General features: G+C 48.8%; 1 protein-coding gene across 1 annotated transcript in view; it reads left to right on the forward strand.

Annotated features, from left to right (window-relative positions):
* myo5aa (myosin VAa) overlaps positions 1-27,680 on the forward strand; it is an 86,838-nt gene that overhangs the window by 21,321 nt on the left and 37,837 nt on the right. Inside the window, exons 8-22 of the mRNA XM_065012085.1 lie at positions 7,330-7,437; positions 7,821-7,927; positions 8,200-8,465; positions 8,574-8,655; positions 9,274-9,414; positions 9,579-9,704; positions 9,972-10,055; positions 18,469-18,621; positions 19,570-19,667; positions 19,953-20,148; positions 20,510-20,721; positions 21,535-21,691; positions 22,633-22,872; positions 23,012-23,260; positions 25,301-25,394. Coding sequence (XP_064868157.1) covers positions 7,330-7,437; positions 7,821-7,927; positions 8,200-8,465; positions 8,574-8,655; positions 9,274-9,414; positions 9,579-9,704; positions 9,972-10,055; positions 18,469-18,621; positions 19,570-19,667; positions 19,953-20,148; positions 20,510-20,721; positions 21,535-21,691; positions 22,633-22,872; positions 23,012-23,260; positions 25,301-25,394 — 2,313 coding nt within the window. The remainder of the gene's footprint in view (positions 1-7,329; positions 7,438-7,820; positions 7,928-8,199; positions 8,466-8,573; positions 8,656-9,273; positions 9,415-9,578; positions 9,705-9,971; positions 10,056-18,468; positions 18,622-19,569; positions 19,668-19,952; positions 20,149-20,509; positions 20,722-21,534; positions 21,692-22,632; positions 22,873-23,011; positions 23,261-25,300; positions 25,395-27,680) is intronic.

Below are 27,680 nucleotides of genomic sequence, written 5' to 3' on the forward strand. Positions count from 1 at the left end.
AGCCATGAAGTGCTTTGAAAAGCTGGTCATGGCTCACATCAACAGCATTCTTCCGGATACCCTAAACCCACTCCAATTCCCATACCGCCCCAACAGATCCACAGATGACGCAATCTCAATCGCACTCCACACTGCCCTTTCCCACCTGGACAAAAGGAACACCTATGTGAGAATGCTGTTCATTGACTATAGCTCAGCGTTCAACACAATAGTGCCCACGAAGCTCATCACTAAGCTAAGTACCCTGGGACTAAACACCTCCCTCTGCATCTGGATCCTGGACTTCCTGACGGACCGCCACCAGGTGGTAAGGGTAGGCAACAACATGTCTGCCACACTGATCCTCAACACTGGGGCCCCTCAGGAGTGTATACTTAGTCCCCTCCTGTACTCCCCGTTCACCCACAACTGCGTGGCCAAACACGACTCCAACACCATCATTAAGTTTGCTGACAACACAACAGTGGTAGGCCTGATCACCGACAACGATGAGACGGCCTATAGGGAGGAGGTCAGACCTGGCAGTGTGGTGCCAGGACAACAACCTCTCCCTCAATGTGAGCAAGACACAGGAGATGATCGTGGACTACAAGAAAAGGTGGGCCGAACAGGCCCCATTAACGGGGCTGTAGTAGAGTCGGTAGAAAGTTTGAAGTTTTCCATCCCCAACAAACTGTCCTGATCCAAACACACCAAGGCAGTCGTGAAACGGGTACGACAAAACCTTTTCCCCTGCCAGGAGACTGAAAAGATTTTGCATGGGTCCCCAGATCCTCACAAGGTTCTACAGCTGCACCATCAAGAGCATCCTGTATGGTTGCATCCCCGTATGGCAACTGCTCGGCATCTGATCTCAAGGCGCTACAGAGGGTAGTGCGTACGGCCCAGTACATCACTGGGGCCAAGCTTCCTGCAATCCAGGACCGATATCAAATCAAATCCAATTGTATTAGTCACATGCGCCAAATACAACAGGTGTAGACAGTGAAATGCTCACTTACGAGCCCCTAACCGACAATGCAGTTTAAAAAATACAGATAAGAAGAAGAGATAAAAGTAACAAGTAACTAAAGAGGAACAGTAATATGTATAATATATACAGGGGGGAGCCGGTACAGAGTCAATGTGGAGACTATATACAGGGGGGAGCCGGTACAGAGTCAATGTGGAGACTATATACAGGGGGAGCCGGTACAGAGTCAATGTGGAGACTATATACAGGGGGAGCCGGTACAGAGTCAATGTGGAGACTATATACAGGGGGAGACGGTACAGAGTCAATGTGGAGACTATATACAGGGGGAGCCGGTACAGAGTCAATGTGGAGACTATATACAGGGGGAGCCGGTACAGAGTCAATGTGGAGACTATATACAGGGGGAGCCGGTACAGAGTCAATGTGGAGACTATATACAGGGGGAGACGGTACAGAGTCAATGTGGAGACTATATACAGGGGGAGCCGGTACAGAGTCAATGTGGAGACTATATACAGGGGGAGACGGTACAGAGTCAATGTGGAGACTATATACAGGGGGGAGCCGGTACAGAGTCAATGTGGAGACTATATACAGGGGGGAGCCGGTACAGAGTCAATGTGGAGACTATATACAGGGGGAGACGGTACAGAGTCAATGTGGAGACTTATACAGGGGGAGCCGGTACAGAGTCAATGTGGAGACTATATACAGGGGGAGCCGGTACAGAGTCAATGTGGAGACTATATACAGGGGGAGACGGTACAGAGTCAATGTGGAGACTATATACAGGGGGAGCCGGTACAGAGTCAATGTGGAGACTATATACAGGGGGAGCCGGTACAGAGTCAATGTGGAGACTATATACAGGGGGAGACGGTACAGAGTCAATGTGGAGACTATATACAGGGGGAGACGGTACAGAGTCAATGTGGAGACTATATACAGGGGGAGCCGGTACAGAGTCAATGTGGAGACTATATACAGGGGGAGCCGGTACAGAGTCAATGTGGAGACTATATACAGGGGGAGCCGGTACAGAGTCAATGTGGAGACTATATACAGGGGGAGCCGGTACAGAGTCAATGTGGAGACTATATACAGGGGGAGCCGGTACAGAGTCAATGTGGAGACTATATACAGGGGGAGCCGGTACAGAGTCAATGTGGAGACTATATACAGGGGGAGACGGTACAGAGTCAATGTGGAGACTATATACAGGGGGAGCCGGTACAGAGTCAATGTGGAGACTATATACAGGGGGAGCCGGTACAGAGTCAATGTGGAGACTATATACAGGGGGAGACGGTACAGAGTCAATGTGGAGACTATATACAGGGGGAGCCGGTACAGAGTCAATGTGGAGACTATATACAGGGGGAGACGGTACAGAGTCAATGTGGAGACTATATACAGGGGGAGCCGGTACAGAGTCAATGTGGAGACTATATACAGGGGGAGACGGTACAGAGTCAATGTGGAGACTATATACAGGGGGAGCCGGTACAGAGTCAATGTGGAGACTATATACAGGGGGAGCCGGTACAGAGTCAATGTGGAGACTATATACAGGGGGAGCCGGTACAGAGTCAATGTGGAGACTATATACAGGGGGAGCCGGTACAGAGTCAATGTGGAGACTATATACAGGGGGAGCCGGTACAGAGTCAATGTGGAGACTATATACAGGGGGAGCCGGTACAGAGTCAATGTGGAGACTATATACAGGGGGAGCCGGTACAGAGTCAATGTGGAGACTATATACAGGGGGAGCCGGTACAGAGTCAATGTGGAGACTATATACAGGGGGAGCCGGTACAGAGTCAATGTGGAGACTATATACAGGGGGAAACGGTACAGAGTCAATGTGGAGACTATATACAGGGGGAGCCGGTACAGAGTCAATGTGGAGACTATATACAGGGGGAGCCGGTACAGAGTCAATGTGGAGACTATATACAGGGGGAGCCGGTACAGAGTCAATGTGGAGACTATATACAGGGGGTAACGGTACAGAGTCAATGTGGAGACTATATACAGGGGGAGCCGGTACACAGTCAATGTGGAGACTATATACAGGGGGAGCCGGTACAGAGTCAATGTGGAGACTATATACAGGGGGAGCCGGTACAGAGTCAATGTGGAGACTATATACAGGGGGAGCCGGTACAGAGTCAATGTGGAGACTATATACAGGGGGAGCCGGTACAGAGTCAATGTGGAGACTATATACAGGGGGTGCCGGTACAGAGTCAATGTGGAGACTATATACAGGGGGTTGCCGGTACAGAGTCAATGTGGAGACTATATACAGGGGGTGCCGGTACAGAGTCAATGTGGAGGCTATATACAGGGGGGTGCCGGTACACAGTCAATGTGGAGACTATATACAGGGGGAGCCGGTACAGAGTCAATGTGGAGACTATATACAGGGGGTGCCGGTACAGAGTCAATGTGGAGACTATATACAGGGGGAGCCGGTACAGAGTCAATGTGGAGACTATATACAGGGGGAGCCGGTACAGAGTCAATGTGGAGACTATATACAGGGGGTGCCGGTACAGAGTCAATGTGGAGGCTATATACAGGGGGGTGCCGGTACACAGTCAATGTGGAGACTATATACAGGGGGAGCCGGTACAGAGTCAATGTGGAGACTATACACAGGGGGTGCCGGTACAGAGTCAATGTGGAGACTATATACAGGGGGAGCCGGTACAGAGTCAATGTGGAGACTATATACAGGGGGTGCCGGTACAGAGTCAATGTGGAGGCTATATACAGGGGGTGCCGGTACACAGTCAATGTGGAGACTATATACAGGGGGAGCCGGTACAGAGTCAATGTGGAGACTATACACAGGGGGGTGCCGGTACAGAGTCAATGTGGAGACTATATACAGGGGGAGCCGGTACAGAGTCAATGTGGAGACTATATACAGGGGGGTGCCGGTACAGAGTCAGTGTGCGGGGGCACCGGTTAGTTGAGGTAGTATGTACATGTAGGTAGAGTTAATTAAGGTGACTCTACCTACATAGGCGGTGTCAGAGGAAAGCCCATAACATTGTTAAAGACTCCAGTCACCAAAGTCATGGACTTTCTCTCCTACCGCACGGCAAACGGTACCGGAGCACCAAGTCTATGACCAAAAGGCTCCTTAACAGCTTCTACCCCCGAGCCATAAGACTGCTGAACAACTAATCAAATGGCCACCGGATTATTACATTGACCCCCCCATTTGTCTTGTACCTATACTCACTGTTTATTATCTATGCATAGTCACTTCCCCCCTACCTACATGTACAAGTCACCTCTAACCTGTAACCCCGCACACTGACTCGGTACTGGTACCCCCTGTATATAGCCTTGTTATTCTTGTGTTCATTTTTAAATATTTTTTACTTTCGTTTGGTAAATATTTTCTTAACTCTTCTTGAACTGCACTGTTGGTTAAGGGTTTGTCAGTTAGCATTTCATGGTAAAGTCTACACTGTTGGTTGAGGGTTTGTCAGTTAGCATTTCCCGGTAAAGTCTACACTGTTGGTTAAGGGTTTGTCAGTTAGCATTTCATGGTAAAGTCTACACTGTTGGTTAAGGGTTTGTCAGTTAGCATTTCCCGGTAAAGTCTACACTGTTGGTTAAGGGTTTGTCAGTTAGCATTTCATGGTAAAGTCTACACTGTTGGTTAAGGACTTGTCAGTTAGCATTTCATGGTAAAGTCTACACTGTTGGTTAAGGGTTTGTCAGTTAGCATTTCCCGGTAAAGTCTACACTTGTTCTATTCGGCGCATGTGGCAAAAAAGGTTTGATTTGAAGCAATTGGTAGAGCAGTGGAATTAAATCCAGGATCAGTCGTCAGGAAATTTATTGAATTCAAAAATCATTCAAAATGGCGCCCAGTCATTCTCCGTGATCATAGACAACCATATTAGATCATATAGGTGAGATGTGTAACAGGGGTAGAGGAAGTAGTACAGTGTATTTGTAAACAGAAATGTGAGGACAGACCTCAGCCATATTGAGTCATATTAACTGTGGGGTCATACTAACTACAGTAGAGCTCCTGTTAGATCAGAGGTCATGTTGTGGGTGTGAGGTGCCCAGCTGCCCGCTGAGATAGACTGAGGTAGAGATCATGTTAGCTCTCTCCCTGTGTGTGAGGTGCCCAGCTGCCTGCTGAGATAGACTGAGGTAGAGATCATGTTAGCTCTCTCCCTGGGTGTGAGGTGCCCAGCTGCCTGCAGAGATAGACTGAGGTAGATATCATGTTTAGCTCTCTCCCTGGGTGTGAGGTGCCCAGCTGCCTGCAGAGATAGACTGAGGTAGAGATCATGTTAGCTCTCTCCCTGGGTGTGAGGTGCCCAGCTGCCTGCAGAGATAGACTGAGGTAGAGATCATGTTAGCTCTCTCCCTGGGTGTGAGGTGCCCAGCTGCCTGCAGAGATAGACTGAGGTAGAGATCATGTTAGCTCTCTCCCTGGGTGTGAGGTGCCCAGCTGCCCGCTGAGATAGACTGAGGTAGAGATCATGTTAGCTCTCTCCCTGGGTGTGAGGTGCCCAGCTGCCCGCTGAGATAGACTGAGGTAGAGATCATGTTAGCTCTCTCCCTGGGTGTGAGGTGCCCAGCTGCCCGCTGAGATGGACTGAGGTAGAGATCATGTTAGCTCTCTCCCTGGGTGTGAGGCAGTGCCCAGCTGCCCGCTGAGATAGACTGAGGTAGAGCTCCTGTTAGATCAGAGGTCATGTTGTGGGTGTGAGGTGCCCAGCTGCCCGCTGAGATAGACTGAGGTAGAGATCATGTTAGCTCTCTCCCTGGGTGTGAGGTGCCCAGCTGCCTGCTGAGATAGACTGAGGTAGAGATCATGTTAGCTCTCTCCCTGGGTGTGAGGTGCCCAGCTGCCTGCAGAGATAGACTGAGGTAGAGATCATGTTTAGCTCTCTCCCTGGGTGTGAGGTGCCCAGCTGCCTGCAGAGATAGACTGAGGTAGAGATCATGTTAGCTCTCTCCCTGGGTGTGAGGTGCCCAGCTGCCTGCTGAGATAGACTGAGGTAGAGATCATGTTAGCTCTCTCCCTGGGTGTGAGGTGCCCAGCTGCCTGCTGAGATAGACTGAGGTAGAGATCATGTTAGCTCTCTCCCTGGGTGTGAGGTGCCCAGCTGCCTGCTGAGATAGACTGAGGTAGAGATCATGTTAGCTCTCTCCCTGGGTGTGAGGTGCCCAGCTGCCTGCAGAGATAGACTGAGGTAGAGATCATGTTAGCTCTCTCCCTGGGTGTGAGGTGCCCAGCTGCCTGCTGAGATAGACTGAGGTAGAGATCATGTTAGCTCTCTCCCTGGGTGTGAGGTGCCCAGCTGCCTGCAGAGATAGACTGAGGTAGAGATCATGTTAGCTCTCTCCCTGGGTGTGAGGTGCCCAGCTGCCCGCTGAGATAGACTGAGGTAGAGATCATGTTAGCTCTCTCCCTGGGTGTGAGGTGCCCAGCTGCCTGCAGAGATAGACTGAGGTAGAGATCATGTTAGCTCTCTCCTGGGTGTGAGGTGCCCAGCTGCCTGCAGAGATAGACTGAGGTAGAGATCATGTTAGCTCTCTCCCTGGGTGTGAGGTGCCCAGCTGCCCGCTGAGATAGACTGAGGTAGAGATCATGTTAGCTCTCTCCCTGGGTGTGAGGTGCCCAGCTGCCTGCAGAGATAGACTGAGGTAGAGATCATGTTAGCTCTCTCCCTGGGTGTGAGGTGCCCAGCTGCCTGCAGAGATAGACTGAGGTAGAGATCATGTTAGCTCTCTCCCTGGGTGTGAGGTGCCCAGCTGCCTGCTGAGATAGACTGAGGTAGAGATCATGTTAGCTCTCTCCCTGGGTGTGAGGCAGAAAGAGACTGTGTGTGTTATCTAACAAGGCTGTGTGTTTTTCCTCAAAATATTCCTTCATTCCACCTGTGAACACACACTCACACTTCATCTGCTGTTAGACACACTTCATCTCTGCCACACACACAAACACACATTGCCCTAGTCTCTCTCAGCTGGCCTCTTGGCAGAGACACCCCCAGAATGGAGGTGTTGTCACGGTGATATCAGCCCTGAGTTGCCAGGTAACAGGCTATGGTTGCTTTAGTCTAGAGAAGGCTTTGTCTTGTGTGTGTGTGCACAGTTTATGCGTGCACGTATTAGTAAGAGTATTCAATGTGTCACACCCACATCAGGTCAGGATGTGGCCCTGTGTGATCCCAGTGACCCTAATGTAGCAGTACTCTCCTGGGCAGCTGCTCTAAACAGTTGAATAGAATACTTTCTATATGCTACTGATTAACTGTGTGTGTGTGTGTCTGTGTCCGTGTCCGTGTCCGTCCATGCAGGTAGTGCTGATGTCTTCCACTGCACCAATCAGGGCCGGAACCCGGTCATCGATGGAGTCGACGATGCTAAAGAGATGTGCACAACACAACATGCCTTCTCACTGCTAGGTAATATATACACACACACCTGACATTCCTTCTCACTGCTAGGTAATATATACACACACACCTGACATTCCTTCTCACTGCTAGGTAATATATATACACACACACCTGACATTCCTTCTCACTGCTAGGTAATATATATACACACACCTGACATTCCTTCTCACTGCTAGGTAATATATACACACACACACCTGACATTCCTTCTCACTGCTAGGTAATATATACCAGCTACCTTTCGGGTACTGGACCAATGCTCTAAGCGCTAAGCTACCCTACTGTCCTAGGTCACACACAAACACCACACCACATTTACTCTCAGTCCCATTTGGTTTTTAGTGTAGTGTTGATTTTGATAGTATTGTTTTATGTGTATTTGTGTTCAGGCATCAACGAGTTGAACCAGAAGGGGCTGTTCCAGGTCCTGGCTGCCATCTTACATCTGGGCAACGTGGAGATCAAGGACCGAGACTCTGACAGCAGCATCATACCTGTAAGGAGACACCTCAAACCTCTCTGACCTCTAACCTCTATTATTAAACCTCTGACCTCTCCTAATGATTGACTCTTTCTCAAATCTTCTTGACTCACTTCCTTGCATCCTCTATCCTCACCTCCTTCTCAAAACCCATTGGAGAAGAAGGTCTGAGGGGAGAGACCTTGGACCTTCTCCAAGATGGTTAAGAAGGTTCAAGTAGATGGAAAGAATAGCAGAAAGACGAATTGAGCAATTGATTGACATGACCATGAATCCCTCTCTCTCAGCCCAATAACCGCCACCTGACAGTGTTCTGTGAGCTGATGGGCGTGACCTACCAGGACATGTCTCATTGGCTGTGCCACAAGAAGCTGAAGACAGCCCAGGAGACCTACATCAAGCCCATCCCTCGGCTGCAAGCCTCCAATGCCCGTGACGCGCTCGCCAAACACATCTACGCCAAAGTCTTCAACTGGATCGTGGACCATGTCAACAAATCTCTACGCGCCACCGTCAAACAGCACTCCTTCATAGGAGTCCTGGATATCTATGGGTGGGTTGTGTGTGTGTGTGTGTGTGTGTGTGTGTGTGTGTGTGTGTGTGTCTGTGTGTGTCTGTGTGTGTGTGAGACAGTCACTCTGACCTATCCTCTGCTCTCCAGGTTTGAGACGTTTGAGATCAACAGTTTTGAACAGTTCTGTATCAACTATGCTAACGAGAAACTGCAACAGCAGTTTAACATGGTGAGAAAACTGTGTGTCTTGTCTCAAACTGAACTCCTGTTTTGCCGTTGTCTAAATAACCCTGTTGGTGTGTAAAAGTATTCCAAAATAACAATGTAAATAGTTTGATATCTTTGGTTATTGATGCAGAGTAACAATGTGATCCTCTCTCTACATGCTGACCTTCCCTCTCCTCTCTCGTCTCCTTTCCTCTCTCCTTCCCTCTCCTCTCTCCTCTCCTTTCCTCTGCCCTCTCCTCTCTCCTCTCCTTTCCTCTCTCCTCTCCTTTCCTCTGTCCTCTCCTTTCCTCTGCCCTCTCCTTTCCTCTGCCCTCTCCTTTCCTCTGCCCTCTCCTTTCCTCTGCCCTCCTTTCCTCTGCCCTCTCCTTTCCTCCCTTTTCCTCTCCCCTTTCCTTTCCTCTCCCTCCCTTTTCTTCTCCCCTTTCCTCTCTTCTCCCCTCCCCCTTCTCCCCTTTCCTTTCCACTCCACTCTCCTCTCCTTTCCTCTCCCCTCCCCTTTCCTCTCCCCTCTCCCTTCCCCTCTCATTTTCTCTGCCCTCTCCTTTCCTCTGCCCTCTTCCCTTTCCACTCCCCTCTCTTCTCTCCTCCTCTCCTTTCCTCTCCCCTCTCCTATCTACAGCATGTGTTCAAGCTGGAGCAGGAGGAGTATTTGAAGGAGCAGATTCCCTGGACTCTGATAGACTTCTATGATAACCAGCCATGTATCAACCTCATAGAGGCCAAGATGGGGGTACTCGACCTGCTGGACGAAGAGTGCAAGGTAGGCACACACACACACACACACACACATAATGCAGAGGCACACATGCATACATACATGCCAACATACACAAATACGTAATGCAGGGGCGTACACAGACACCCATAACACAGACACACACACATCCAGAGTAACTAGTGTGAACCAGTGTTCTGTGTGTCCAGATGCCTAAAGGTTCAGATGACTCGTGGGCCCAGAAGCTGTATAACACCCATCTGAAGACCTGCTCTCTGTTTGAGAAACCTCGCATGTCCAACAAAGCCTTCATCATACAGCACTTCGCTGACAAGGTACTGATCACTGTGCGTTGATGTCTTGGCTGACCCAGTACTGCTGAGTTCTGTCTCAGTGTCGGGTTACAGAGAGCGGGAAGTGAGCGGGTTCACTCTATAAATAAAGTGAATGCTGTTCTGATTGTCAATTTTGACTCAGATTATCAATCTTAGTCAAAGTTGACAGTTCTGATTGATAATCTGAGTCAAAGTTGACATTTTCTGAAAATCACTTTGGATTAAAGTGTCAGCAAAATGACTTTATTTTCTAACTGTTGTGTCCAGGTGCAGTACCAGTGTGATGGCTTTCTGGAGAAGAACAAGGACACAGTGAATGAAGAGCAGATCAATGTCCTGAAGGCCAGCAAGGTGTGTGTCCCTGCCAAACACACACACACACACACATACTGCACGTTCAATGGGTAACACACACACACTGCACGTTCAATGGATAACACACACACACTGCACGTTCAATGGGTAACACACACACACACTGCACGTTCAATGGGTAACACACACACACACTGCACGTTCAATGGGTAACACACACACACTGCACGTTCAATGGGTAACACACACACACTGCACGTTCAATGGGTAACACACACACACATACTGCACATTCAATGGGTAACACACACACACATACTGCACGTTCAATGGGTAACACACACATACTGCACGTTCAATGGGTAACACACACACACTGCACGTTCAATGGATAACACACACACACACTGCACGTTCAATGGGTAACACACACACACTGCACGTTCAATGGGTAACACACACACACTGCACATTCAATGGGTAACACACACACACATACTGCACGTTCAATGGGTAACACACACATACTGCACGTTCAATGGGTAACACACACACACTGCACGTTCAATGGATAACACACACACACACTGCACGTTCAATGGGTAACACACACACACTGCACGTTCAATGGGTAACACACACACACTGCACGTTCAATGGGTAACACACACACACTGCACGTTCAATGGGTAACACACACACACTGCACGTTCAATGGGTAACACACACACACTGCACGTTCAATGGGTAACACACACACACACTGCACGTTCAATGGGTTACACACACATACTGCACGTTCAATGGGTAACACACACACACACTGCACGTTCAATGGGTAACACACACACACACTGCACGTTCAATGGATAACACACACATACTGCACGTTCAATGGATAACACACACATACTGCACGTTCAATGGGTAACACACACACACACTGCACGTTCAATGGATAACACACACACATACTGCACGTTCAATGGGTAACACACACACACTGCACGTTCAATGGATAACACACACACATACTGCACGTTCAATGGGTAACACACACACATACTGCACGTTCAATGGATAACACACACATACTGCACGTTCAATGGGTAACACACACACATACTGCACGTTCAATGGGTAACACACACACACACTGCACGTTCAATGGGTAACACACACACACTGCACGTTCAATGGGTAACACACACACACTGCACGTTCAATGGGTAACACACACACACTGCACGTTCAATGGGTAACACACACACACTGCACGTTCAATGGGTAACACACACATACTGCACGTTCAATGGGTAACACACACACTGCACGTTCAATGGGTAACACACACACACACTGCACGTTCAATGGGTAACACACACACACACACTGCACGTTTAATGGGTAACACACACACACTGCACGTTCAATGGGTAACACACACACACTGCACGTTCAATGGGTAACACACACATACTGCAGGTTCAATGGGTAACACACACATACTGCACGTTCAATGGGTAACACACACATACTGCACGTTCAATGGGTAACACACACACACACACTGCACGTTCAATGGGTAACACACACACACTGCATGTTCAATGGGTAACACACACACACTGCACGTTCAATGGGTAACACACACATACTGCACGTTCAATGGGTAACACACACATACTGCACGGTAACACACACACACACACTGCACGTTCAATGGGTAACACACACACACTGCACGTTCAATGGGTAACACACACACACTGCACGTTCAATGGGTAACACACACATACTGCACGTTCAATGGGTAACACACACATACTGCACGTTCAATGGGTAACACACACATACTGCACGTTCAATGGGTAACACACACACACACTGCACGTTCAATGGGTAACACACACTGCACGTTCAATGGGTAACACACACTGCACGTTCAATGGGTAACACACACATACTGTACGTTCAATGGGTAACACACACACACACACACACTGCACGTTCAATGGGTAACACACACACACTGCACGTTCAATGGGTAACACACACATACTGCACGTTCAATGGGTAACACACACATACTGCACGTTCAATGGGTAACACACACATACTGCACGTTCAATGGGTAACACACACACACTGCACGTTCAATGGGTAACACACACATACTGCACGTTCAATGGGTAACACACACACACACACACTGCACGTTCAATGGATAACACACACACACATATACTGCACGTTCAATGGGTAACACACACATACTGCACGTTCAATGGGTAACACACACATACTGCACGTTCAATGGGTAACACACACACACTGCACGTTCAATGGGTAACACACACACACTGCACGTTCAATGGGTAACACACACATACTGCACGTTCAATGGGTAACACACACATACTGCACGCTCAATGGGTAACACACACATACTGCACGTTCAATGGGTAACACACACATACTGCACGTTCAATGGGTAACACACACATACTGCACGTTCAATGGGTAACACACACATACTGCACGTTCAATGGGTAACACACACATACTGCACGTTCAATGGGTAACACACACATACTGCACGTTCAATGGGTAACACACACATACTGCACGTTCAATGGGTAACACACACACACACATACTGCACGTTCAATGGGTAACACACACATACTGCATGTTCAATGGGTAACACACACATACTGCACGTTCAATGGGTAACACACACACATACTGCACGTTCAATGTGTAACACACACACACTGCACGTTCAATGGGTAACACACACACACACTGCACGTTCAATGGGTAACACACACATACTGCACGTTCAATGGGTAACACACACATACTGCACGTTCAATGGGTAACACACACATACTGCACGTTCAATGGGTAACACACACATACTGCACGTTCAATGGGTAACACACACATACTGCACGTTCAATGGGTAACACACACATACTGCACGTTCAATGGGTAACACACACATACTGCACGTTCAATGGGTAACACACACACTGCACGTTCAATGGGTAACACACACACACTGCACGTTCAATGGGTAACACACACACACTGCACGTTCAATGGGTAACACACACATACTGCACGTTCAATGGGTAACACACACATACTGCACGTTCAATGGGTAACACACACATACTGCACGTTCAATGGGTAACACACACATACTGCACGTTCAATGGGTAACACACATACTGCACGTTCAATGGGTAACACACACATACTGCACGTTCAATGGGTAACACACACATACTGCACGTTCAATGGGTAACACACACATACTGCACGTTCAATGGGTAACACACACATACTGCACGTTCAATGGGTAACACACACACACATACTGCACGTTCAATGGGTAACACACACATACTGCACGTTCAATGGGTAACACACACATACTGCACGTTCAATGGGTAACACACACACATACTGCACGTTCAATGTGTAACACACACACACTGCACGTTCAATGGGTAACACACACACACTGCACGTTCAATGGGTAACACACACATACTGCACGTTCAATGGGTAACACACACATACTGCACGTTCAATGGGTAACACACACATACTGCACGCTCAATGGGTAACACACACATACTGCACGTTCAATGGGTAACACACACATACTGCACGTTCAATGGGTAACACACACATACTGCACGTTCAATGGGTAACACACACATACTGCACGTTCAATGGGTAACACACACATACTGCACGTTCAATGGGTAACACACACATACTGCACGTTCAATGGGTAACACACACACATACTGCACGTTCAATGGGTAACACACACACACACTGCACGTTCAATGGGTAACACACACACACACTGCACGTTCAATGGGTAACACACACATACTGCACGTTCAATGGGTAACACACACATACTGCACGTTCAATGGGTAACACACACATACTGCACGTTCAATGGGTAACACACACACACTGCACGTTCAATGGATAACACACACACACTGCACGTTCAATGGGTAACACACACACACACACACACTGCACGTTCAATGGGTAACACACACACACACTGCACGTTCAATGGATAACACACACACACACTGCACGTTCAATGGGTAACACACACATACTGCACGTTCAATGGGTAACACACACATACTGCACGTTCAATGGGTAACACACACATACTGCACGTTCAATGGGTAACACACACATACTGGGTGGGTAACACACACATACTGCACGCTCAATGGGTAACACACACATACTGCACGTTCAATGGGTAACACACACATACTGCACGTTCAATGGGTAACACACACATACTACTGGGTAACACACACATACTGCACGTTCAATGGGTAACACACACACACACTGCACGTTAAATGGGTAACACACACACACACATACTGCACGTTCAATGGGTAACACACACATACTGCACGTTCAATGGGTAACACACACACACATACTGCACGTTCAATGGGTAACACACACACACATACTGCACGTTCAATGGGTAACACACACACACACACACTGCACATTCAATGGATAACACACACACACACATACTGCACGTTCAATGGGTAACACACACACACATACTGCACGTTCAATGGGTAACACACACACACATACTGCACGTTCAATGGGTAACACACACACATACTGCACGTTCAATGGGTAACACACACACACATACTGCACGTTCAATGGGTAACACACACACACACACTGCACATTCAATGGATAACACACACACACACATACTGCACGTTCAATGGGTAACACACACACACTGCACGTTCAATGGGTAACACACACACACACACACTGCACGTTCAATGGATAACACATATATTTGATGACTTTCTCATTAGTGCGTATGTTTGACAGTCTGTGTTGTCTCACTGAATGACCTCCGACAGGGAACCCAGTGAAGGTCAGGAGAAACAGCACCCTCTGCTGTCCATGTGTTGTAATGATGTGCACACAGTTGGAGACATTTTCTGTCCACCAAATAGGCCTTGCAGTGTGTGTGTATGCGTGTGTGTGTGTGTGTGTGTGTGTGTGTATAAAGACTCACTCTGCCCGTTGTTCTGTTGTAGAGGCCAGCAGCAGCAGAGAGGGGTAAGGGTTAAAACACTCCTTTAACCCCTAACACCTTAAACACACACAGGGTTAACTACACTGGAACAATCATCCATGGCAATACTGTGTGTGTGGGTGTATAAAGACTCACTCTGCCCGTTGTTCTGTTGTAGAGGCCAGCAGCAGCAGAGAGGGGTAAGGGTTAAAACACTCCTTTAACCCCTAACACCTTAAACACACACAGGGTTAACTACACTGGAACAATCATCCATGGCAATACTGTGTGTGTGTGTGTGTGTTGCCATGGAAACCAGCTTGACTAACAAGTAATGGTGTAGAAGTGATAATGACTCTTTTTAATGAGAATGAAGCTATAGAAATCTAGCATTTCAACCCATCATCATGGTTCTGTGTGTGTTTGTGTCGATAATAAACACACATTCCTTCTGTGCCTACCATCAGCAAAGAGACGGCTCAGTCATGTGTTCTGCTGTCTGAGCCGTCAGACATTGTGCCGTGTCTATGGTCTGATCCCGTGTCTGATCCCGTGTCTGATCCCGTGTTATCATTACAAACAGCCTTGGTCAGCAGACACCATGACACCTACCCTGCCTGTGCTGATGGCCCTTTGATTTGGATTTCTACTTTTATATCAATTATACCTTTAATATGTTTTAGATGTGTGTACTGCAATTATTTTCAATTCCTAGGTTTCTTTCATTTTTGTTTAATCTTTATTTTGTCGTTGTGTTTGTTTTCCATCTGTTTTCCATGTGTCTGTCCCGTCATGACAACAACTGTTAAACAGCTAAAGGTAAACATGCTGCCCTCCTCATTTCTTTCTGTCTCAACCTTCTAACCCACACCATTCATTCTTCCTCACCATGGTCTCACAATAGTTCAAATGGCACTGAAGTATGTGGGGAGGTGGCGAGGGTGAGGCTGAACGGACGCTGCAGAACTGGAGACGAACGGGGGGGTGGGGGGGGCTGCACTGCCCTCTCCCCATTTACATCTTAACCAACCACAATACAGAGAACACAATAACCAATCGCTTTCTCCTTCAACCGTAACATGTACAATGTTCTTTGTTGTCATTTTAGATAGAAAGGATGGTATGAATGAGCCAGATACCATGTTAACAATGCAAACTATTAGCTGAGCAAGTTTGTGATGTAACTGTCTGTTGGCTGCTGTTACCTTTTTATTTATACAAGTCATGTACAGTGGGGCAAAAAAGTATTTAGTCAGCCACCAATTGTGCAAGTTCTCCCACTTAAAAAGATGAGAGAGGCCTGTAATTTTCATCATAGGTACACTTCAACTATGACACTTCAACTATGACAGACAAAATGAGAAAAAAAAATCCAGAAAATCACATTGTAGGAATTTTTATGAATTTATTTGCAAATTATGGTGGAAAATAAGTATTTGGTCACCTACAAACAAGCAAGATTTCTGGCTCTCACAGACCTGTAATTTCTTCTTTAAGAGGCTCCTCTGTCCTCCACTCGTTACTTGTATTAATGGCACCTGTTTGAACTTGTTATCAGTATAAAAGACACCTGTCCACAACCTCAAACAGTCACACTCCAAACTCCACTATGGCCAAGACCAAAGAGCTGTCAAAGGACACCAGAAACAAAATTGTAGACCTGCACCAGGCTGGGAAGACTGAATCTGCAATAGGTAAGCAGCTTGGTTTGAAGAAATCAACTGTGGGAGCAATTATTAGGAAATGGAAGACATACAAGACCACTGATAATCTCCCTCGATCTGGGGCTCCATGCAAGATCTCACCCCGGGCCTCCCAGGTGGCGCAGTGGTTAAGGGCGCTGTACTGCAGCGCCAGCTGTGCCATCAGAGTCCCTGGGTTCGCGCCCAGGCTCTGTCGTAACCGGCCGAGACTGGGAGGTCTGTGGGGCGACGCACAATTGGCCTAGCGTCGTCCGGGTTAGGGAGGGCTTGGTCGGTAGGGATGTCCTTGTCTCATCGCACACCAGCGACTCCTGTGGCGGGCCGGGCGCAGTGAGCGCTAACCAAGGTTGCCAGGTGCACGGTGTACCCTCCGACACATTGGTACGGCTGGCTTCCAGGTTGGATGCGCGCTGTGTTAAGAAGCAGTACGGCTGGTTGACTTTCAACCTTCGTCTCTCCCGAGCACGTACGGGAGTTGTAGCGATGAGACAAGATAGTAGCTACTATAACAATTGGATACCACGAAATTGGGGAGAAAAAAGGGGTAAAAATAAAAAATAAATAAATAAAAGATCTCACCCTGTGGGGTCAAAATGATCACAAGAACGGTGAGCAAAAATCCCAGAACCACACGGGGGGACCTAGTGAATGACCTGCAGAGAGCTGGGACCAAAGTAACAAAGCCTACCATCAGTAACACACTACGCCGCCAGGGACTCAAATCTTGCAGTGCCAGACGTGTCCCCCTGCTTAAGCCAGTACATGTCCAGGCCCGTCTGAAGTTTGCTAGAGAGCATTTGGATGATCCAGAAGAAGATTGGGAGAATGTCATATGGTCAGATGAAACCAAAATATAACTTTTTGGTAAAAACTCAACTCGTCGTGTTTGGAGGACAAAGAATGCTGAGTTGCATCCAAAGAACACCATACCTACTGTGATGCATGGGGGTGGAAACATCATGCTTTGGGGCTGTTTTTCTGCAAAGGGACCAGGACGACTGATCCGTGTAAAGGAAAGAATGAATGGGGCCATGTATCGTGAGATTTTGAGTGAAAACCTCCTTCCATCAGCAAGGGCATTGAAGATGAAACGTGGCTGGGTCTTTCAGCATGACAATGATCCCAAATACACCGTCCGGGCAACGAAGGAGTGGCTTCGTAAGAAGCATTTCAAGGTCCTGGAGTGGCCTAGCCAGTCTCCAGATCTCAACCCCATAGAAAATCTTTGGAGGAAGTTGAAAGTCCATGTTGCTCAGCAACAGCCCCAAAACATTACTGTTCTAGAGGAGATCTGCATGGAGGAATGGGCCAAAATATCAGCAACAGTGTGTGAAAACCTTGTGAAGACTTACAGAAAACGTTTGACCTCTGTCATTGCCAACAAAGGGTATATAACAAAGTATTGAGATAAACCTTTGTTATTGACCAAATACTTATTTTCCACCATAATTTGCAAATAAATTCATAAAAAATCCTACAATGTGATCTTCTGCCCTCTCATCTTTTTAGGTGGGAGAACTTGCACAATTGGTGGCTGACTAAATACTTTTTTGCCCCACTGTATATATATGTGTGTGTCAATTAAGAACAGTGTTTTATTTGCAATAATGTGTGTGTGTAGTTGGACCTGCTAGTGGAGCTGTTTCAGGATGAGGAGAAAGTGACCAGTCCAACAGGGACCGCTCCAGGAGGTCGAACACGACTCAGCGTCAAACCAAAAGAGGTCAGATCTGGAGCAAGCAGCAAGGAGCACAAGAAGACTGTTGGCTGCCAGGTAGACTGATCATAGACACACACACCTACGGACACTCAGAACAGGGTTGGAACTTGCCAACCAGAGTCAGAACAGCTGAAATGTAAAAGTGAAGGACTTGAATAATCTCTCTTTACTCTTTCTCCTCTGTCTCTGTCCTCTCTTCTCCCACTGTCCTCGGTCTCTGTCCTCTCTCCTCTGTCCTCTCTTCTCCCTCTCTCCTCTGTCTCTGTCCTCTCTTCTCCCTCTCTCCTCTGTCCTCTCTCCTCTGTCTCTGTCCTCTCTTCTCCCTCTCTCCTCTGTCTCTGTCCTCTCTTCTCCTCTGTCTCTGTCCTCTCTTCTCCCTCTCTCCTCTGTCTCTGTCCTCTCTCCTCTCTCTGTCCTCTCTCCTCTGTCTCTGTCCTCTCTTCTCCCTCTATCCTCTGTCTCTGTCCTCTCTCCTCTCTTCTCCCTCTCTCCTCTGTCTCTGTCCTCTCTCCTCTGTCTCTGTCCTCTCTTCTCCCTCTCTCCTGTCTCTGTCCTCTCTTCTCCCTCTCTCCTCTCTCTGTCCTCTCTTCTCCCTCTCTCCTCTGGCTCTGTCCTCTCTTCTCCCTCTCTCCTCTGGCTCTGTCCTCTCTTCTCCCTCTCTCCTCTGGCTCTGTCCTCTCTTCTCCCTCTCTCCTCTGGCTCTGTCCTCTCTCCTCTGTCTCTGTCCTCTCTCCTCTGTCTCTGTCCTCTCTCCTCCCTCTCTCCTCTGTCTCTGTCCTCTCTCCTCCCTCTCTCCTCTGTCTCTGTCCTCTCTTCTCCCTCTCTCCTCTGGCTCTGTCCTCTCTTCTCCCTCTCTCCTCTGGCTCTGTCCTCTCTCCTCTGTCTCTGTCCTCTCTTCTCCCTCTCTCCTCTCTTCTCCCTCTCTCCTCTGTCTCTGTCCTCTCTTCTCCCTCTCTCCTCTGTCTCTGTCCTCTCTTCTCCCTCTCTCCTCTCCTCCTGTAGTTCCGGAACTCTCTGGCTATGTTGATGGAGACTCTGAATGCGACCACTCCTCACTATGTTCGCTGCATCAAGCCCAACGACCTCAAGTTCCCCTTCACGTAAGTATCTGCATGCTTCTCTATGGTTAAGTTGCCATAGTACCATCTGACTTGGCAAGATGATGTTAGGTGAATGGAATTGTGATGTCATGAGGCTGAATGGTTCTCTCCAGGTTTGGCTGGTATGGTTGGATTAACTATGTGAATGTTGTCTTTAGGTTTGACTAACATTAGTGGAATGTTGTCTTTTAAGTTTGACCCTAATGTTAGGTGTACGTTGTCTTTAGGTTGAGCTGAATGTTGTGCTTGGGTCTGACCCTAACGTTAGGTGAATGTTGTCTTTAGGTTTGACCCTAAGCGAGCGGTGCAGCAGCTCAGAGCCTGTGGTGTTCTGGAGACCATCCGCATCTCAGCCGCAGGCTTCCCATCCAGATGGACCTACCAGGAGTTCTTCAGTCGTTACCGGGTTCTGATGAAGCAGAAAGACGTCCTGTCGGACAGGAGGCTGACCTGTAGGAACGTCCTGGAGAAACTGGTGCAGGTATGAGTAGTCAGGGGTTAGAGGTCAGGCCTGTTTGAGATCAACTACATTGCAATCAGACTGTGCATAATCAAAGATCTACACATCACTTTCCATCCCAACTATTTATGTCAGAGATGGTCAACTCCAGTCCTCGGGGGCCGGAGGGGTGAGACACATTCTCCCCATCCCTAACACACCCAGCTGATTAAACTAATTGCATGATGAGACAGGTTTGGTAGCTGGGGCAAAAGTGTGACACCAATCAGGACCCCGACTGGAGTTGCCCATCCCTGATTTATGTGGTCAAAATGAGCAATTCTGGACCTCACCTTGCTCAAACGGATCCCCTACAACATGATGTTTCTCTCTGTCTCTCCAGGACCAGGACAAGTACCAGTTTGGTAAGACTAAGATCTTCTTCAGGGCTGGTCAGGTTGCCTACCTTGAGAAGCTGAGGGCTGATAAGCTGAGGAAGGCGTGCGTCCGTATCCAGAAGACCATCCGCTGCTGGCTGGTACGCAAGAAGTACCTCCGAAAGAAGCATGCTGCCATCACCATCCAGAGATACACCCGTGGACACCAGGCCCGCTGGTCAGTGGAGCACACACCTGTCACTCAGCACCCTCTGGACAATCACCATGCAGATAAAAGTAGTTTAGACTGTATGACTTCCTGAAAAGGAGCCAATCAGAATTGTCTGATGTATTGTAGCAAGTGGGGACATTTTTATAAATATCTATTTGTGATTTGATTGATTTGTTAATCGGATCAGTTGGAAGTTATTGGTGGGTAAATTATAGTAATTCAACAGCATTTTTCACCAATTACCCTGACTACACACTCTGTCTCTCCCCTACCTCCTCTGTCTCCTCTGTTCCACTCCTCTCTCGCTCTCCTGCCTCCCCTCTCTATCTCTCCTGCCTCCTCTGTCCCCCTCTCTCACTCTCTCCTGCCTCCCCCTCTCTCTCCCCTGCCTCTCTCCTGCCTCCCCCTCTCTCTCTCCTGCCTCCTCTGTCCCCCTCTCTCACTCTCTCCTGCCTCCCCTCTCTCTCCCCTGCCTCTCTACCTCCCCTCTCTATCTCTCCTGCCTCCTCTGTCCCCCTCTCTCTCTCTCCCCCTGCCTCTGTCCCTCCCCTCTCTCTCTCCTGCCTCCTCTGTCCCACTTCTCTCACTCTTTCCTGCCTCCCCTCTCGCTCTCCCCTGCCTCTCTCCCCCCTCTCTATCTCTCCTGCCTCCTCTGTCCCACTTCTCTCATTCTCTCCTGCCTCCCCTCTCGCTCTCCCCTGCCTCTCTCCCTCCCCTCTATCTCTCCTGCCTCCTCTGTCCCCCTCTCACTCTCTCCCCTGCCTCCCCTCTCTCTCTCCCCTGCCTCTCTCCCTCCCCCTGCCTCTCTCCCTCCCCCAGTCTGGTTAAGTACATGCGTCAGACCCTGGCAGCCATCACTATCCAGAAGTTCCAGAGGATGTGTGTCCAGAGGAAAGTGTACCTACAGAAGCAGGCTGCTGCTCTGGTCATGCAGACTATCCTCAGAGCGTACATGGCCCGACAGAAATACCAAGGGGTGAGAGATGCATACAGTATATACACACACACGACATGTTTCCTGTTTTACTCTCTTTGTGGGGGGACATTTGTGGAGATTAGGATAGAAGAACCAACACACACACCTAGCACTGCCAGCTAATAGCACAGCTGTCCTGCATGTCTGTTAGCAGTGTGGTTTATAAATAACCCCAGTTCAATTTTGGATGGACTTGGGTCACCCTCATACCTGGACCACTCCCAGGGAATTAGGGAGAAAACTAGGCTGGTGTCTCTGATTACTGGGTGTTAGGGAGAGAACTAGGCTGGTGTCTCTGGTTACTGGGTGTTAGGGAGAAAACTAGGCTGGTGTCTCTGGTTACTGGGAGTTAGCGAGAGAACTAGGCTGGTGTCTCTGGTTACTGGGAGTTAGGTAGAGAACTAGGCTGGTGTCTCTCTGGTTACTGGAAGTTAGGGAGAACTAGACTGGTGTCTCTGGGTACTGGGTGTTAGGGAGAGAACTAGGCTGGTGTGTCTCTGGTTACTGGAAGTTAGGGAGAACTAGACTGGTGTCTCTGGGTACTGGGTGTTAGGGAGAGAACTAGGCTGGTGTCTCTCTGGTCACAGGGGCCATGTTAGGGTCAGGTGACATCGCAGTAGTTGGGGACTGTCCCACTGACTGACACACACAGCTGACCTCTTTAACATGACCCTGCCAGGATATCTGTTTGTCTGTGCATCTGTTTGTCTCTCTCTCTGCCTCTCTCTCTGCCTCTCTCTCTGTCTCTCTCTCTCTCTCTCTGTGTCTCTGACATCACTTGTCTGTTATATTAGGTAGAAGAGTAGACACTAGAGAGATCTCCTGTTGTTGTGGATTAACAGCAAGATGAAGCCCAGGAGACCAATAAGAGCTCAGGAACACCAGAATTCTCACATTACATTCACAGGAACTAACTCTTTCTTTCTCCTCTCTCTCCACAGTTGCTGCGTAACCACAAAGCTGTGTTCATCCAGAAACATGTGCGTGGCTGGCTGGCCAGACAGCGGTACAAGCGCTCCCTGCGAGCCATCGTCTATCTGCAGTGCTGCATCAGGAGGATGAAGGCCAAGAAAGAGCTGAAGAAGCTGAAAATCGAGGCCCGCTCCGTTGAACATTTCAAGAAACTTAACGTTGGCATGGAGAATAAGATCATGCAGCTGCAGAGGAAGTTAGACGAACAGGTGGGGCTCTGTACAAACCAGGTGGCCATTTTGGATCTTTGTGCTGCTGGATAACAAACTCTCTCCTCCAAGAGTGGCTGCTCGAATAGAACATGCATCTTCACCCATTACATTAACATGATCTCTCTCTCTCTCCCAGGCTAAAGACAACCGTGTGACCAGCGAGCGGCTGAACTGTCTGGAGACGTCCCACGCGGTGGAGAGTGAGAAGCTGAAGGTAGAGGTGTCTAAGCTGAAGGGGATAGAAGAGGAAGCCAAGAACAACGCCAACCGTGTCACTTCCCTTCTGGAGCAGCTGGAGAGGCTGAGGAAGGAGCTGACCACCACCCAGAAAGAGAAGAAGACCATTGAGGACTGGGCTACCAAGTACAGGGATGAGATGGAAAAGGTGAGGGATGAGGAGGGTGGTGGGATAGAAAAGGACTCACTCTAGTCATCTCTTCATCTTGTCTCCTCCAATCACTTCTCAGATATATTTCAGATAAATGGCTCCCTTTCATACATCGTTCCCATAGTGGCCCTATAGAAGTGTGACACGTTTGTATAAGAATGTGTAATGTGTGTCGTGGTTCAATGGTTTAGGACCCAGGGGAATCTACTGCAGACTGGGCACATGGCGGGCTGGGAGGCCATTGCCTTGGTGCAGGTGAGACCGGTAGCCTAGTGTAGTGTAGTGTAGGTGAGACAGGTAGGCTAGTGTAGTGTGGGTGTGTAGGTGAGACAGGTAGACTAGTGTAGTGTAGGTGAGACAGGTAGACTAGTGTAGTGTAGGTGAGACAGGTAGGCTAGTGTAGTGTAGGTGAGACAGGTAGGCTAGTGTAGGTGAGACAGGTAGGCTAGTGTAGTGTAGGCTAGTGTAGTGTGGGTGTGTAGGTGAGACAGGTAGACTAGTGTAGTGTGGGTGTGTAGGTGAGACAGGTAGACTAGTGTAGTGTAGGTAAGAGAGGTATACTAGTGTGGTGTAGGTGAGACAGGTAGGCTAGTGTAGTATGGGTGTGTAGGTGAGACAGGTAGACTAGTGTAGTGTAGGTGAGACAGGTAGGCTAGTGTAGTGTGGGTGTGTAGATGAACCAGGTAGGCTAGTGTGGTGTAGGTGAGACAGGTAGGCTATTGTAGTAGGTGTGTAGGTGAGACAGGCCTCAAACAATCGGAAAGGGAAAATGACTTTACCCCAGTCCTCAGCAGTCCAATCCCTGTACCTTTTGCAGAATATCAGTCTGTCCCTGATGTGTTTCCTGGAGAGAAGTGGCTTATTTGCTGCCCTTCTTGATACCAGGCCGTCCTCTAAAAGTCTTTGCCTCACTGTGCATGCAGATGCACTCACACCTGCCTGCTGCTATTCTTGAGCTAGCTCTGTACTGGTGGTGCCCTGATCCCGCAGCTGAATCAACTTTAGGAGACGGTCCTGTCTCTTGCTGGACTTTCTTGGGAGCCCTGAAGCCTTCTTCACAACAATTGAACCGCTCTCCTTGAAGTTCTTGATGATCTGATAAATGGTTGATTTAGGTGCAATCTTACTGGCAGCAATATCCTTGCCTGCGAAGCCCTTTTTGTGCAAAGCAATGATGACGGCACGTGTTTCCTTGCAAGTAACCATGGTTGACAGAGGAAGAACAATGATTCCAAGCACCACCCTCCTTTTGAAGCTTCCAGTCTGTTATTCGAACTCAATCAGCATGACAGAGTGATCTCCAGCCTTGTCCTCGTCAATACTCACACCTGTGTTAACGAGAGAATCACTGACATGATGTCAGCTGGTCCTTTTGTGGCAGGACTGAAATCCAGTGGAAATGTTTTTGGGGGGATTCAGTTAATTTGCATGGCAAAGAGGGACTTTGCAATTCATCTGATCACTATTCATAACATTCTGGAGAATATGCAAATTGCATCATACAAACTGAGGCAGCAGACTTTGTGAAAATTAATATTTGTGTCATTCTCAAAACTTTTGGCCACGACTGTGGTATGGGTGTGTAGGTGATACAGGTAGGCTAGTGTAGTGTGGTTGTGTAGGTGAGACAGGAAGGCTAGTGTACTGTGGGTGTTTAGGTGAGACAGGTAGACTCATGTGGTTGTGTAGTTAATAGCAGGTAGACTAGTGCTAGCTGTGCAGTACAGTAGAGCAGTCCTCCAGAAGCCCAGTGAAATCAACTAAACCCCAATGTCCTTGCAGTCCAGACCTGAGTCAGATACAGAACACCTGTCAAATACTTAAGATGCACTTGATTTGTTTCACCCTGTACACTGGGACCAATGGAAATGTTCTGAAACGCCCCCAACTCTGCACACTGGTCCAGCAAATCAAGTGCACCTTTAAGTATTTGAAACTATTTGACCCAGATCTGCTAGTGTTCTCAAATGATTGATGGATTACTGGACCAATAGGCTGTGGTAGACTTGATTGAAGTATTTTCTCCTGTGTGTGAAGATGGTAGCAGAGCTGAAGCAGCAGAATGGTCTGCTGAAGACCGAGAAAGACGACCTGAACCGAATGATCAAGGAACAGAGCCAGCAGATGACAGGTACCAACCATTCACTAGCTTTAGACCAATCATGTTCACTGTTACTATATTTAGACCAATCACATTCCGTGTAAATATATTTAGACCAATCACACTCATTGTTGAAGTTCCATACAGAGAATTGATGATACGCTCCCCACACGTGCTGAACTTGTCTTCTTTCTCCTCTACCTCCCCCTTTCCCTTCTTCTCTCTGTGTTCTCTCCTCCCCATCTCCTCCACCTCCCCCTTTCCCTTCTTCTCTCTGTGTTATCTCCTCCACCTCCCCCTTTCCCTTCTTCTCTCTGTGTTCTCTCCTCCCCATCTCCTCTACCTCCCCCTTTCCCTTCTTCTCTCTGTGCTCTCTCCTCCCCATCTCCTCCACCTCCCCCTTTCCCTTCTTCTCTCTGTGTTCTCTCCTCCCCATCTCCTCCACCTCCCCCTTTCCCTTCTTCTCTCTGTGTTCTCTCCTCCCCATCTCCTCTACCTCCCCCTTTCCCTTCTTCTCTCTGTGCTCTCTCCTCCCCATCTCCTCTACCTCCCCTTTCCCTTCTTCTCTCTGTGTTCTCTCCTCCCCATCTCCTCTACCTCCCCCTTTCCCTTCTTCTCTCTGTGTTCTCTCCTCCCCATCTCCTCTACCTCCCCCTTTCCCTTCTTCTCTCTGTGTTCTCTCCTCCCCATCTCCTCTACCTCCCCCTTTCCCTTCTTCTCTCTGTGTTCTCTCCTCCCCATCTCCTCTACCTCCCCCTTTCCCTTCTTCTCTCTGTGTTATCTCCTCCCCATCTCCTCTACCTCCCCCTTTCCCTTCTTCTCTCTGTGTTATCTCCTCCCCATCTCCTCTACCTCCCCCTTTCCTTCTTCTCTCTGTGTTATCTCCTCCCCATCTCCTCTACCTCCCCCTTTCCTTCTTCTCTCTGTGCTCTCTCCTCCCCATCTCCTCCACCTCCCCTTTCCCTTCTTCTCTCTGTGTTCTCTCCTCCCCCATCTCCTCCACCTCCCCCTTTCCCTTCTTCTCTCTGTGTTCTCTCCTCCACCTCCCCCTTTCCCTTCTTCTCTCTGTGTTCTCTCCTCCACCTCCCCCTTTCCCTTCTTCTCTCTGTGTTCTCTCCTCCACCTCCCCCTTTCCCTTCTTCTCTCTGTGTTATCTCCTCCACCTCCCCCTTTCCCTTCTTCTCTCTGTGTTCTCTCCTCCCCATCTCCTCCACCTCCCCCTTTCCCTTCTTCTCTCTGTGTTCTCTCCTCCCCATCTCCTCTACCTCCCCCTTTCCCTTCTTCTCTCTGTGTTCTCTCCTCCCCATCTCCTCCACCTCCCCCTTTCCCTTCTTCTCTCTGTGTTATCTCCTCCCCATCTCCTCTACCTCCCCCTTTCCCTTCTTCTCTCTGTGTTCTCTCCTCCCCTCTCCACCTCCCCCTTTCCCTTCTTCTCTCTGTGTTCTCTCCTCCCCATCTCCTCCACCTCCCCCTTTCCCTTCTTCTCTCTGTGTTCTCTCCTCCCCATCTCCTCTACCTCCCCTTTCCCTTCTTCTCTCTGTGTTATCTCCTCCCATCTCCTCTACCTCCCCTTTCCCTTCTTCTCTCTGTGTTATCTCCTCCACCTCCCCCTTTCCTTCTTCTCTCTGTGTTCTCTCCTCCCCATCTCCTCTACCTCCCCTTTCCTTCTTCTCTCTGTGTTCTCTCCTCCCCATCTCCTCCACCTCCCCTTTCCCTTCTTCTCTCTGTGTTATCTCCTCCACCTCCCCCTTTCCCTTCTTCTCTCTGTGTTCTCTCCTCCCCATCTCCTCCACCTCCCCTTTCCCTTCTTCTCTCTGTGTTCTCTCCTCCCCATCTCCTCTACCTCCCCTTTCCCTTCTTCTCTCTGTGTTCTCTCCTCCCCATCTCCTCCACCTCCCCCTTTCCCTTCTTCTCTCTGTGTTCTCTCCTCCCCATCTCCTCTACCTCCCCTTTCCCTTCTTCTCTCTGTGCTCTCTCCTCCCCATCTCCTCTACCTCCCCCTTTCCCTTCTTCTCTCTGTGTTCTCTCCTCCCCATCTCCTCCACCTCCCCTTTCCCTTCTTCTCTCTGTGCTCTCTCCTCTACCTCCCCCTTTCCCTTCTTCTCTCTGTGTTCTCTCCTCCCCATCTCCTCTACCTCCCCTTTTCCTTCTTCTCTCTGTGTTCTCTCCTCCCCATCTCCTCTACCTCCCCCTTTCCCTTCTTCTCTCTGTGTTATCTCCTCCCCATCTCCTCTGCCTCCCCCTTTCCTTCTTCTCTCTGTGTTATCTCCTCCCCATCTCCTCCCTCATTCCCTTCTTCTCTCTGTGTTATCTCCT

This window comes from Oncorhynchus nerka, linkage group LG27 (genome assembly GCF_034236695.1).
Source record: "Oncorhynchus nerka isolate Pitt River linkage group LG27, Oner_Uvic_2.0, whole genome shotgun sequence".
Lineage (NCBI taxonomy): Eukaryota > Metazoa > Chordata > Actinopteri > Salmoniformes > Salmonidae > Oncorhynchus > Oncorhynchus nerka.